The sequence below is a fragment of the Kogia breviceps genome, chromosome 1 (assembly GCF_026419965.1).
Source record: "Kogia breviceps isolate mKogBre1 chromosome 1, mKogBre1 haplotype 1, whole genome shotgun sequence".
NCBI classification, from domain to species: Eukaryota; Metazoa; Chordata; class Mammalia; order Artiodactyla; family Physeteridae; genus Kogia; species Kogia breviceps.
This window is the reverse complement of record NC_081310.1, coordinates 42,157,301-42,170,783: the sequence shown is the minus strand read 5'-3', so window position 1 is coordinate 42,170,783 and position 13,483 is coordinate 42,157,301. Positions and strand designations below refer to the sequence as shown.

General features: G+C 52.9%; 1 protein-coding gene across 1 annotated transcript in view; it reads right to left on the bottom strand.

The window, feature by feature from the left end:
* Positions 1-6,645: 6,645 nt before the first annotated feature.
* Positions 6,646-13,483, bottom strand: part of STX6 (syntaxin 6) — a 43,500-nt gene continuing 36,662 nt past the window's right edge. Inside the window, exon 8 of the mRNA XM_059059737.2 lies at positions 6,646-12,540. Coding sequence (XP_058915720.2) covers positions 12,464-12,540 — 77 coding nt within the window. The 3' untranslated portion in view covers positions 6,646-12,463. The remainder of the gene's footprint in view (positions 12,541-13,483) is intronic.

Below are 13,483 nucleotides of genomic sequence, written 5' to 3'. Positions count from 1 at the left end.
CCTCGTGTTAACTAGGCGCCAGGCCACATGCCAGGCAGGAGCTCAGAGAGATGAGAAAGACGGGCTCTACCTTACCAGGCCAGAGGCTAGGGGGAGCTCAAACATTCCCACCTGGTCAGGTGGTGAAGTGAAAGGAAGCACCTGGTTAGCCCGGGGTGGAGAGCCTGAGAGGGATCAGTGGTTAGTGGAGTGGGGCGGGGCGGGACACGGGGGCGTCAGGGGGTGGGGGAAAAGGCAGGCTTACGCCGGGGGAGGAAGTGCGTCCACGCAGCGTTTGTAAAACGAGGAACTCACAGGAAGGTAAGGGGAAGGACGCTCAGACACGGAAAACAAACAGCATGTGCAAAGGTATGGATTTCTCCCGAGTCTGCTCTCTGCCCCTCCGGTAGCAGTGTGATGGTACACTACGTGTCCAGACCTCGCTTCGCACAGGTAGGCACCTGACACTGCGATAACACGGTACAGAAAGTGGCACCAACTTTAACCTCAGGCGTGATGTCAAATCCTTAGGATGACGGGAGCGGGGTGGGGTGGGATGGCAAGTTCCGAAGCCTCCAGCCGAAACGGCGGGTTCGGTGCTCGCCAGGCAGGCCTGAGAGGCCAGGGCGCCCCGACGCTGATAGGTTTATTTTATTTATTTTCAGGGGCGCCTCTTCTCGGTGGCGGAGGGGCAGGTGGGAGGCGAGAGCGCGTCTCCTTGGCAGGGTGCGGCCGGGTGCCCCCGGCGTGGGGACCGAGGTGTGTCGCGGGACAGCGACCAGGGGGTGACTGTGCGGGCTACTACCCGGCGCCCACCGCGCCCTCCCCGCGAGGCTACTTTGTTCCTCGGGTGTCGCGGGCAAGTCGGGTCTTTGTTCCTCGGGTGTCGCGGGCAAGTCGGGTCGGCCGGGTGGGGCTCTGCGCCGGCCGTACCTTCCCCGCCCCTCCGCTGACCCGGAGGCCCTCGCCGCGCCGGCAGGAGGCTGGGGCCGGTCTGCGCTCCAGGCCGCCTGCCTCGGTCCGCGTCTCCGCGCCTCCGGCTGCTCGTCTCGGCGGGGCCAGGGATGCGCCAGGGCGCTGCCCTCTTGGGCACGTCCAGCCGGGCGCAGGCGCGCTCACAGCTGCAGGAGGGTTGGAGCCTGGAGTTTTACGGGGCTGGGTTCTTGGGGGTTTTACACGCCCCTCACCCCGCACACCCAGGACGCTTGGCTCGGCGCCTGGGGCCGGGAGGAAGACGACCCTCAGTTTAGCCTCGAGGAAAGCGCCGTTGGGGGCGGGGGCGGGGGTGGGGGGTGGAGAGGGCAGCCTGGAGAATTGCACGGAGCGCGCGCCCGGCTCAATGAAGGCGGTGGTGGCGGCGCGTCAAGTGCGGCGGTGGGGGGGACGAGCTGGAGCCGGCGGGAAGGGCAGCGAGGCGACGCAGGGGCGGGCACGCGTAGCGGGGCGTAGGAATGGGGACCCGGTGCGCGCAATGCCCCGAGGGCTGTCGCGGGGAGGAACAGCAGGCACCGCTCGAATTTTGGAAATCAAGGTGAACCTGGGAATTCAGGGACGCGCAGGCGCTGCGCCGTCTCCCACCCTGCTTGCCTGCTCAAGTATTCCAGAGCTCTGCTGGGGACAAAATGGTCACAATCCTGAATGCGTACGGCGACGCTGCGAAGGAGGGACTACGTATCTCCGTGTTACAAACTAGGAGTCCGAAACTCCGGGGTTAAATTACTTATCCAAGGTCACAAAGAAAGTTATGGGCGGAGGGAGGATTTGAACCCGGCCCTCTGCAACTCCCTGCCTGCGTCCATGCACCTTCCTGGGACCCTGTGGGGCTCACCTCCGTTGGAGGCCCGCGAGCAGCTCGCGAGGCCCAGCTCCGCAGTGACCTTCACCACGACGGCGTGGGGGGCTTGGCTCGGGTTTTGCTTCAGGGAAATGGAGCTGGCGCTCCCACCTCCCCGCGCGGGGAGAGGAGTAGGGCGGGCAAATCATTTTACAGAAGAGTGTTTCCCTAACTGCAGGTGCAACCACTAGTGGGTCACAAAATCTATCTTTTAAAGACCAACATTACAAAATAACAGGGCCTCCTCGCACAAGGCAAGGGTAGGTTTTGTGTGGGAAACGCTTCTTTCAGACGTGTGTGTCTGAAGTGTGTTCTGGCCGTGCTCTGAGGGTGGCATAGAACGGGCCCTGGGGCTGAGGCTGGGAGGCTGGCCCCTCCATTCTGCCCTCAGGGCCCAGCACTGCCCAACTTGGAAGCTGCTGAAACCTGGCCTGGAGGCTGGTGTGAATGCACCTGGCCTCTGGGGGAAAGAGGCCTCCTTGCTCCTACATCCCTGTCATCTAGAGGAGGCCTGTGCCCTGGGGTTGGAATGCAGTGACTGGACTGGACTTCCTGGTCCTCCAAGCTGGCCTCTGGCAGCAGGATTCCCACGTGAACATTTATTGGTTTGAGCTTCAGTTGTTGGTTTCTTGGTTCTACCACAACTCCATGCATTCATCCATCCACCCATTCATTTAGCTTATTTGTGTGCCTTTGTTGGAGCTATCTTCCCCTTGTCCACCCACCGACCCCAGACAGCCTTCAAAAATGTCAGAGGTGCCTGCCCTGGGAAGCATTCCCTGACACTCATGCTGAAAACCTGTGCACCAGTGCCGAATGGAATCTCGGAGACAAAAGTTTCGAGTGAAGTAGAAAAGAACAGCTTTATTGCTTTGCCAGGCAAAGGGGGACACAGCAGGAATGTGCCTTGAAAACTGTGTGTCCCAATCCGGCAGGATTTGGTGAGGAGTTTTATAGCAGTGGTTCAAGGGTGGGGTTGCTGATAAGATTCCGGTGTGTGCAGGGCCTGCATGCACTCCTTTAATCTGGTCTGGGTAATCTCCTGGTTCCTTTAATCTGGCCTCAGGGGGTTCTTCTCTGGAATGAAGAATGCTAACATCTTCCATTTGTTAGGGGTTTTAGTTCAGTAAAGAGCTCAAAGATATTGTTATGTACATCCTTTGAGGCGGAACCAGGACCTGCCCCAAGGCTGCACTACTGTTTCTTGGCTGCTCCTCCCTTGTCTCTGCATCCCCTCCCCTCTCTGATTAGCAGCTGTTCGAATCTGCCCTTTGGAACTCAGGGAAGGTCATGGAGGCTGGAGTCTGTTCCCTACAAACAAGAAATGGGGGACAGAAAGGCTTCTGTGCCCAGGAGCCCCACAGGGTCCTGCTCAGTTTCAACACCTGCATGCTGTTGCTCCCTCCCGTAGAATCTGGTACCAAGGGCTCTTCATTGTGGTTCTTTTCCCATAGAACTGCTTGTTTATCCTCCACCAAATTTAGCTGGCAACAATTGGACTTCCCTGGCTAATCTGCCCAACTTATTTCCCACCCCAAGTCCGCAGGCTGCCTCCAGAGCTATTGAAAAGGCTGGGCTGTCACCTGGTCCCCTTCCTTCCCTCCCTCCCCATCATCCTCTCTGAAGTTCTCCTTTTCCTATAGAGCCAGAGCATCTGCTTAGAAATGGCAACAGTCTTCCTTGGCAGGCAGCTCTGCCCAGCTCTCTTAGGCTGCGGGTTTGGCCAGGTCGGAGTGCTGGGCCCTGAGGAAGGGGCTGCTGGGATTGGTTATGACACTCTGCCCACGGCGCCAGGGCTTAACAGCTGTCCTGCCAGGCCTGGAGGGTATCCGGGCTCTCCTGTGGATGCTGGGCTGCCTGCTGGGCCCGCCTTTGTCTTCTTCTGCAATCTGGACTCAGGCCCCAACTCACAGTGTGAAGCTGCCCTTATGCGTCTGGCCAGATGCCGGGCACCGGGGAGAGCCCTGCCCTGCCCTTGCGATGCCCACATATCCAGGGTGGAGGCAGCTACAGCTGTGCAAAGACACAAACCTGTGTGCCAAGGGCTACAATAGGAGCCCCAGGCAGGAGGCCCCATTGCACCTGGTGAGCAGAAAGGCTTCCCAGGAGAGCCAGCCCCAGGCTCACTAGCCTCCCTCCGGCTCTGTGTTACCTCAGGAACAAGGAATGCTGGCAGCCACGGGAGCCCACAGCAGCCTTCAGATGCCACAACTTTCTCATCCTGTGCTCCCCAGACCGTCTCCAGGCTTTTCTGAGTTTCTATAATGTTTGCCTCACTTATTTTTTGCACATTTCCAGCCAAATAAACAAAAGCTCCAGAACATTTCATCAGCAAGGCTGAACCACTTGATTGAGTCCTTGACCAGATTTCCTGAACTCTACAGTAGGTTTATGGGGTTCGAGTTATGGTCTAGTCCAAGGTGGCTGGTGTCCGTCACTGTCTCCGGCACGTCTAGCTCAGCGCTTTCATCTCACTGTCTCCGGCACGTCTAGCTCAGCGCTTTCATCCGCCGCTAATTTGTGCCGCAGGCTATTTCATCCCCCTTCCTCTCAGCTTTACCGTTTCTCTGGTTCGCACAATGGCTTTTGCTGAAAGAAACACCTGCTTGCCACCCCTGAAACCTGGATGGTGACTTTTCGGGGAGGTTGCATAATGGTCCAGTCAGACCTGGGTTCCCATTCTGACTTACTGATTGTAACCTTGGGCAAATTACTGAATTGCTCCATGCCTTAGTTTTCAGGTATAAAATGGGCCTCAACAGTATTTCCCTTGGGACTTCCCTGGTGGCGCCGTGGTTAAGAATCCGCCTGCCAGGGCTTCCCTGGTGGCGCAGTGGTTGAGAATCCGCCTGCCAATGCAGGGGACACGGGTTTGTGCCCCGGTCCAGGAGGATCCCACATACTGCGGAGCAGCTGGGCCCGTGAGCCATGGCCACTGAGCCTGTGCATCCGAAGCCTGTGCTCCGCAACGGGAGAGGCCACAACAGTGAGAGGCCCGCGTACCACAAAAAAAAAAAAAAAGAATCCGCCTGCCAACGCAGGGGACACGGGTTCGAGCCCTGGTCCGGGAAGATCCCACATGCCGCCGAGCGACTAAGCCTGTGCGCCACAACTACTGAAGCCCTGCGTGCCTAGAGCCAGTGCTCTGCAACAGGAAAAGCCACTGCAATGAGAAGCCCCTAGACTGCAATGAAGAGAAGCCCCTGCTCGCCGCAACTAGAGGAAGCCCTCACGTAGCAAGGAAGACCGAAGACAGCCAAAAATAAACAAACCAACTTATAAAAACAAACAAAACCCAAAAAAACAGTGTTTCCCTCATGGGGTTGTGAGAATAAACAAAAAAGTGTGTTACTTCCTCAACATGTCCCTAGGGCCTTGGTCAAAGACCTGCTGGCACATCAGATTCTCATCAAATATTAGCCAGAAGTATTAGCTTTATTAGCTACTAATGAGATATAAAGATTGAGAAATTTCCTCCTGGAAGAGTCGATGACCCCTTCCCAAAGGCTGGCCAATCCCTTGAGCTTTTATGAATGAAGACAAAGTATTTAACGGTGTCCCTAAGGGAGAACGGAGAATGGGATGGAGGAAGCAGCAGTGCAGAGGTCAGGGAGGCTGTCCTTGCGAGCACATGTCCAAGTCCAAGGCGGCTTCCGGAGCCCATCACTCCCTCCCTGAGAGGTAGTGGCGGGAACGTCTGTGCTCAGGCTCTGCCAGCACCAAACAGGAGCCACCGCTGCATTCTGGCTGTCGGCACCCTGGAGTGGGGGCCCTGTTCCCAGACAACCGACATCCCGATGTTCCAAGGATAGGGGCGCACTGACTTGAAACTTGTCCTCTTAGACAGTCAAAACACTGCGGCGGCACAGATGGGTCTTCCCGTCCTGAGATCCGTTTTTGCCTCGGGCCTCGGCCTTATCTTTTAACACTTCCAACAGGAGTTCTTTGTAAAGACTTGCAGCCAGTGGGACCTTGGGAACAACAGCACTCCTGCTTAGGCATGGGGATGCGCTTCTCCCCTTGTCCACGCCGCGTGGTCCACAGTGCCCCCTGGGGTACAGGGAGGTGATCGGCTTTTATCAGGAGATACATGGAACCATTTCCTCCTCCTGAAATATTCACCGTAACTCTCAAAATAAGCACTCCTCTGTTGAGGCTGGTTGGTATGTTGATTCGCCTCTGCCCCTTCTGGCTATTAGGGGGACGTCAGGCTGAGGACTCGGGAGGCACTGCTGGGCCAATTTCTGTGTGAGGCAGCAGGGGCGCAGTGTGTGGTCCAGTGGATGGACCTTGAGGAAACTAGTTTCCCAATTTCCCCATGTGCAGATCTGAGATAATATGAGATGAAGAGACCACTCTTTCACACAGCCATTTCTAGTGCTGTATGTGTTAACAGCAAGTACTCAGAGAACAGTGCCTGGCATACAGAAGGTGCTCAGTCAGTCTGAGCAAGGATGCTGATGGCAAAAGTAATGATGAAGATCCCTGCCCTTAAGGAGCTCATGTAGCCTGGTCTCCTTGTCCCACAGAGCTACCGACTGGGATGGGGCACTATCCTTGTTGGTTAACACTTCAGCGAGAGAAAAATACGGGACTCGTATGATATGGTAAAGGAATAGTATGGCTGCTTGGGGGTTTAAGAATTCATATAACGTGCTCAGCCAGAGAAAATAATTTAGAATTCACATCTTCCACCAAGCACAAACTTTTCCCACCCCAGGCATATGCACGTGTCCGTGTTTACTAGTGGGGATGGAAGGAGGGGAGGGAGCTGTGCTTCGGTATGAAAAGAACTAAAAATAAAAACCAACCAAATCAAAAACCAGGACAAAGTTCATGGTCTCTCCATTTCTCTTTAATACTGAACAGTAGTCTTTATACAGTTGTAACATGATTTCAAGAGTAGAAGTAAGAAACATTACTGATAAATTTCAGGGTGTAAAAATATCACTTTTAAGGATGTGGCTAGTTGAGGCTTTTTTAAACACAGGTTTTGTTGTTTGGTTTTTTTTTTAAGTTTTCAAGTTTATAGTGTCATCAAATTTTGTTTAATGTCAGGATTACAATGAAGGCCATGAAGCTGTTTTATTTTAAAGGGGTGGTTTACTGCAGCCTAAATTCCACGATGCAGGAGCAGTGGTTCTCACACTTGACTGTGCATCAGAATCCCCTGGAGGGCTTGTTAAACAGCCCACTCACCCCACCGCAGTCTCTGAGTCTGGGGCGGGGCCGCGAATCGGCATTTCTAGCAAGTTACCAGGGGATGCCACCACCGCTGGTCCCCCACCACGCTTGGAGACCCACTGCATACAGGAAGCAAGAATCTACCCACAGCGGGGCTGTAAACTGCTGGCACCAGGGCTCTGGCACTGTTCTCGTGTTGGGGGGGTGCAGGGAGAAAAGCACCATCTGGAAATCACCACGGCGTTTGCATTTCTAATCCTTGATCTCACTTCTTTTGTTTGTACCTTCTAGTTAATTAAAAATAAAACGCCTTAAGGTTATTTATCCTTGAAAGAAAAAAACAACGGTTTAGTCCTGCTGAGCACTGCCACGTATTACAGAGTTTTTAATTACATTATTTTTTTTATTACAAATGAGCCAGTGAAAGCTTACTTCCACTTACAAAAACCAAATCCATCATCATTTACAGCTTGCTTTCTTTGGCCCTTTCCGGGTGTGCAGGCCACCACCCCCCAACCCTGAGCGTTCTCCCAGCCTGGGTCAGCCAGGACGTCACAGCATGGCACTTAAAGCAGTTCCAATAACTTATTAGTGGGACACCTGCCTGGCCTCTCCTCACCTCGCACAGACAACAGGACACAGACGCACTATCTTCCTGAGGATTAGGACGGCTGTCTCTCCCGGAACCAACTAACTGTGGCGTCACAATTGCCATTCAGTAGCAGGGTCTCAGCCAGAACCTACTTTCTGCAGAGCAGGAAAGAACCGTCCTGAACTTGGTCCCACCCCGGGGGCTGACGGAAAGCCAGGCTGGAGTGGAGTGCTGGGCTGCCGCCAGGGAACAGACCCAAGAGCTCTGGTCAGAGGACAGCAAAGCCAGGTGGTCATATTTCTAACACCCCTGGATAATCAAGTGGCTTCCGGGTTTGATAACTCATAACCTTTTTTTTTTAAAAAAAGGTAAAATACTTTCTCAAAAAGTGTCTGGCTGCAGCTGGCAGACCAGGACCATGAAAAGTTCATGTGAAACCCCAGCAGTAGGGCAGGTGACTGGACAATCACTGTCTAAGCACAGCTCCCATCTGCACGGCCTCAGGGAAGGGCATTTCTGGACGAAGGTCACATCAGAAGGAAGACAGCGCCAACACATTAGCTTACGTCAGAGGGAAACCAAGTTCTTTTTCTTTTTTCCCCACCTCCCCAAGCGTCTGTCCTAGTAAAGAGACTATAATATCACATAACAAAGAACTTTCAACGCATGGAGATCGCAGCAACGTGACCAGAGCGCCAGTGGTTGTTCAAAAGCAAGACATCAAGTGGCTGGGCTGAGGGGGGAGCGTGACAAGCCACTACCAGCCTACGTCATGTCACTGAGGTCAGCTTGGTCCAGACGGGGTGCAGGCTCCCCGGTGCCAAGTCTGGACTGCAACCCACCCAGTGACTCCCATGTCTGCTGCGGGAGCTGAAAGTGTTTCAGCTCTGAAACAAAAGGACTACTGAGCTAAGTGACCATAAGTCCTTCTGAGGCTACTGTCAGGGATGCTAACACCCCAGAAGTCTGCTAGCTTGGAGCTTCGGCCCCAGCCTGGGGGACCCGGCACCCAGCTTCAGTTTCCAGGTTCACAGCAGTGCCGTCCTAGGCTCTGAAGGGCTGTCCTCTCTACTAAGAACTCTCCTGGGGTTCTGGACTCCACAGCAGACAGCAGACAGCAGCCTCCCTGTGAGCGTTATCAGGCAGACATGGTGGGACGGCACCCATGTTTTATAGACAACAGACGGACACGGGCCTTGCAAGACAGGAGCTCCTTGTTTTCAGCACAAGCATATTCTGTGAAGGATGGGAGCTGGGTACGGGCAGCTGGGCAGGACAGAGTCTTACCTCCTCCTGCCAGGGCAGCCTGGGGGCTAAGTTGCCCCTCGAGGAGGAGCAGGGGTCCTGGAGGAAGAGGCCGCTGCACCTGACTGCCCCTCAGGGCCCTGCCCCGGGCCCTGTCCCCATGTCCTGACCATGGTCGGCAACAGCGCCACCTGACTGCGGGGCTGAGGACCCTTTGGCTTCACCTTCTCTCTGCTCTTGATGGACAAAGAACAGTCTTCAAAAAAAAAAATCTTAAAAAACCTGGGAGTGGAAGAAATGCCAAAGAGAGTTAGACGAAGAGGGAGCACTGGTGGTAGCACATTCTGTATTTTAGAACTTTAGTTTTCCAGACAGTCCGAATTTTGTTTTGTTTACAAATTTGTCCCGTGTACAAGGTAACGCCAAATGGTCCAAATTCCAGAGTGGGAAAGCAACTCATATTTATCAGCTGGTTTGAGATCTTCAAATGCTATGAGTTCTCTAGAAAGGTGGTAATGGTCTTACTTGACAGGGAAATTACCAAAAGAAAAATCTTGGCTCTGCCACCTTCACTTACAGAAGGTAAAACACTCAGCAGAGACAGATTTCTGCTGGAGTTAAGACTACATTTTTCTTCGCAGCCCTTACTCTCACGAGGTGAGAAGGAGTGGAAGTTGCCAAGTTGTTGGCTACCAGACCCATCAGTCTGTTTAACTCTGGCTAAAAGCAGAGAATAATGGGCAAGTTACCAAGTTTCTCCCCCCGCTCTGGCGTGAAGATCCTCATGTAACATACATGCTGCGACTTCCAATTGCCACACAGTAGCGGCACACAGAGCACATTGTGATTTTTCACAGTTCTCACAAAGATCAAAAATCAGGACTAAAAACTAAAGGTATTTCGGTTTTCCAGCTGGAGTCCCACTTTGGCAAAGGCTCTCCATGGTTCATTCCCCCATTCTACACCCCACCTCACCAAACCAGTGGATGAGAAATGCTCTTCCAATAAACAGAAATCAAGCTCTGTTATCCGTCATATTCTGCCAGTTTTTTTTTTTTTTTTTTTTAGCAATGACGAGTACAGCACGAGGTACAGAGGCTGAAGGAGGGAAAAAGCCCCACGGCTACAGTAAGTGCCTCTAAGCCTTGTAGGGGTGTCACGGGCATCTACTCCACCACCCCAGTCCACCACTCAGGGTCAGGGGACCACTTGCAAGGAACCCAAAGCATCAGGATGACTGATGAGGAAACCTAAGCCCCTGGCACGCTCTCTCCTCTACAGGTCCCAGGATCAGGCCACGTTAGACCGGAGGTTACACCTCGGGCCAAGCGGCTCTGAGAAACACATGAAGAGGCAGCCTATCGGAGAACGGCTCCTCCGAGGCCAGAAAGAGCAGTGGCCCTACAGGGAGAATGCCGTAGTGACGGGATTTTAAGCAATTTTTCTTTCTAAACAGATTGCTCTTCGGCTTCAGCCCAGTCTGGTCTACAATAGCCACTGTTTAGCAAATACCTTAAATCAGCGAGCCTGCCGACTCTAAATATCCCCACACATTTAGTAATTAAGCCTCGGCGTCACATAACTTGGTTCCTGAAGCCTAGGGAGAATCTTACTCACTAATGACCAGCGTGTTCCCAACAGGCCCTGCTGACACACATCAGTTTCGAGGGGCACAGTAAATCTGGTAACACCCAGATAATGGCATGGCGTTTAAAACAGGGCAATCCTGTAATTCATCAAGAAGCCGGCTGCTTCGTGGAAAGTGGGGATTACAGTACTGAGACAAGGTCCACGTGGATGTTTAAAAAGACGTGTATATTTTAATGCAAATCTAAGGACCAGCCCTGTCCTCAGTTTGTAGAAGACTATCTTAAAGTCTCAAAACTCTGTAAAACAAATAATCTAGTATCCTACACCTGAAGCCCTTTGTGTAATAATCACTTTTTTCCTAATTTGAAAAGAAATAACATATCATAGAGTTGAGTGTAAACGTGGATGTCAATCACCCTTTTAGTTTTATAAACCTGCTTTTAGCTTTCATCAACAGGCAGATTTCCTTACCTACCATGATATACCCTTCTTTAAAAACTGTTAAAAATATTTATTAAAAGTGCAATTCAAAGGTTAGCTAGGCAAGTACATCATTACAAACCACACACACACACACACACACACACACACACGGAAAACAAAAGCCCAACACAAACAAAAAAACAAGATACAAACAAAACAAGAAAAAAAAGTTAGCATGCTGAGGAATGGGCCCCAAGAGATGGGGAGATGGAAGTCAAAGCTAGAACTCTACCCAGATGTTGCTGTGCTTCCCAAGTGCAAAAAAGATAGTGAGGAGAGACCTGCAGCCTCCACTGCCAAGTGCTGGCTCTGGGTTCAGCTGCTACTTCAATATTAGGTTTTCATCAGGGAGGTTACAAAAATATCCTATATACATGTGTACACTGGAGGCATTTTAATAGTCATCAGAAGTTTGAAGTGTATAGTGTCTCAGCAGTTTCAGCTACTAAAACCCACTGAAGTGTCTGTCGTTTAAATTTGGATTGGCTCAGTTATTTGAATGGATGATAAAATTGAATTGTCATCTCAGGGAAAAAGGAACCAAGTTCACCTACCCATCCTTGCAATCACTCACAGGGTAAGAAAAATCTGGTCCAGAAGTAGTCTTTTTGACATTATAGTTTGAGTAAATGTAATCAATGTGCTGCCCGCCCCCCTCCCCGCCCCCAAGGCAGAGTGCTGCAGGAATAAAATAACTGCCAGCGACACCACCTCGGGATCTCAGTCCACTCACGTGAGCTGCTCATCTAAGGGTCACTCTAGAAATGCAACTTGCACCTCTAGGGAGGAGGCTGTAGGATAGCGGCATGAATCCAGCAAGGGCCTGACCCTGGTGTCCTCACCTGCCCTCTACAGCTGTGTCCTGCTGCCCTGTCCTCCCTTCAATTCAAGCCACAAGTTGCCAGCACCCCCAAAGCCCAGTGCTTTTCATTCTTTTCCATTGGTTATTCCTACCACAAAAAACTGTGCTCGGAGAAGCACCTTCACCCTAGCACTTATCCCTGAAAAACCAGTCACTGCATCTTGTGTCACCAAGTACTTCTGAGCCCTCTGTCCCCACTAGCCGCCAGCTTTCAGGGGCAAAGGGACGCTGCCGCGACAGGACGTGAAATCCACCCAGGGGCCCGCGTCCCTGATGGATGCCTCTGGATGGGCCAGCACGTGCTGTCTGGCAGGGGAAGGGTCTGAGCGGGGCGGGGGGGAAAGAGCTGCCAAGACGGATGGAATGAGCAACAGCCAACACGAGCCGAGTCTGCAAATTTTTCTGGATTCCTCGAAGGCCCTCCAGGGGGAGCGAGGTCCAGGGGGGCAAAGGAGGGCCCGCCGTCCTCGGATCAGGGCCAGGGGGCGCCAGGAGTGTGCGGTCGTCGACTTCCTCTTCCCACCGGCCCTCCCCAAGCTGGGCTGAGGACCTGTCTCCATGGTGGGGTCCCAGAGAGAAAAGTCGGCGCGAGCTGTTTCCAGGAGGGGGAGGCGAGGAGCGGGCACACGGTGCACTGCTTCTCCCTCTCCCCTCAGGTTCCTGTGCGGGAGGAAGCGAGCTGGGGGCCCCGCTGTCACAGCGCCAAGAAGAGGATCAGCACGACCACGAGGACCAGGAGGAGCACAGCAATGGCACACCACTGGCGCCGATCTGCAAGGCAGGACACGAGGGTCAGCTCTCCAGGACTCAACGTCCCCCAAGACACAGTTACAGGAAACTCAAGGCAGCACCTGGATGCACACAGAACGGGCAGAGGCCCCGAACCTGCCCGGCCACCGGGTGCTCTTAGCGCTGCTCTTCCTGGCCGCCTGCACTGCACGCGCATACACAACCCTGCTCGGCCCCTGAAAGCCAGCCCTGTAACAAGTACCTGCTTTGTGTCTCAAGTCTCTAATTAAAATCTATGGATCACAGTTTTCTGCTGGCAGTTACCACATCCCTGGAAAAGGTGTTGGCATTGGTATCACAGATCGAAGCTCCTCCGCTTTCATCTCCCACCAAAATCACATCATTTAACTAAACAGTAATCATGTTCTTTTCTTAAAGAGCACAATGGAAGGATAGGAAGGAGATGAAAGCTACTGCTGGTCACTTCAGGAAACAATGAGATGAAAAAGCAAGCTGCAGTGATCACGGGGTGATGAACTTCACACCACGGCCTGGGCAAGAAACATCACTTAACCAGTTAACTGTGTTAAAGTAACTGACACAGCTTATCTATAAAGAAAAGTGGAGTGTCTTTTCTGAAGCTTTCTGCCCTAACTCACAATTTAGAACAGGTGCAGTAAACAAAGTAGCCAGAATCCATCTAAACGACCGCGAGGGACAGAAGGGCCCACACAGGCTCCCACCCACAATCCTGACTGCGTCCCACGAACTCTCAGGGCTGCTGGGAAAACGACACAACACGAATACCCTTGCACACTCTGTGGGCTCACACTCGGGGCACAGGATGCTGTCTGTCGTCAGGATGCACCCTTCACTTGGGCAGATAGTAGGAAGAGCAAGCCTCTCTCCACGGAGGAGCCCTGCTGTTTTGCACAAAGGGTCAGGCTGAGATAAAGCCTGTAACAATGAAGCTCACCTGCTGGAA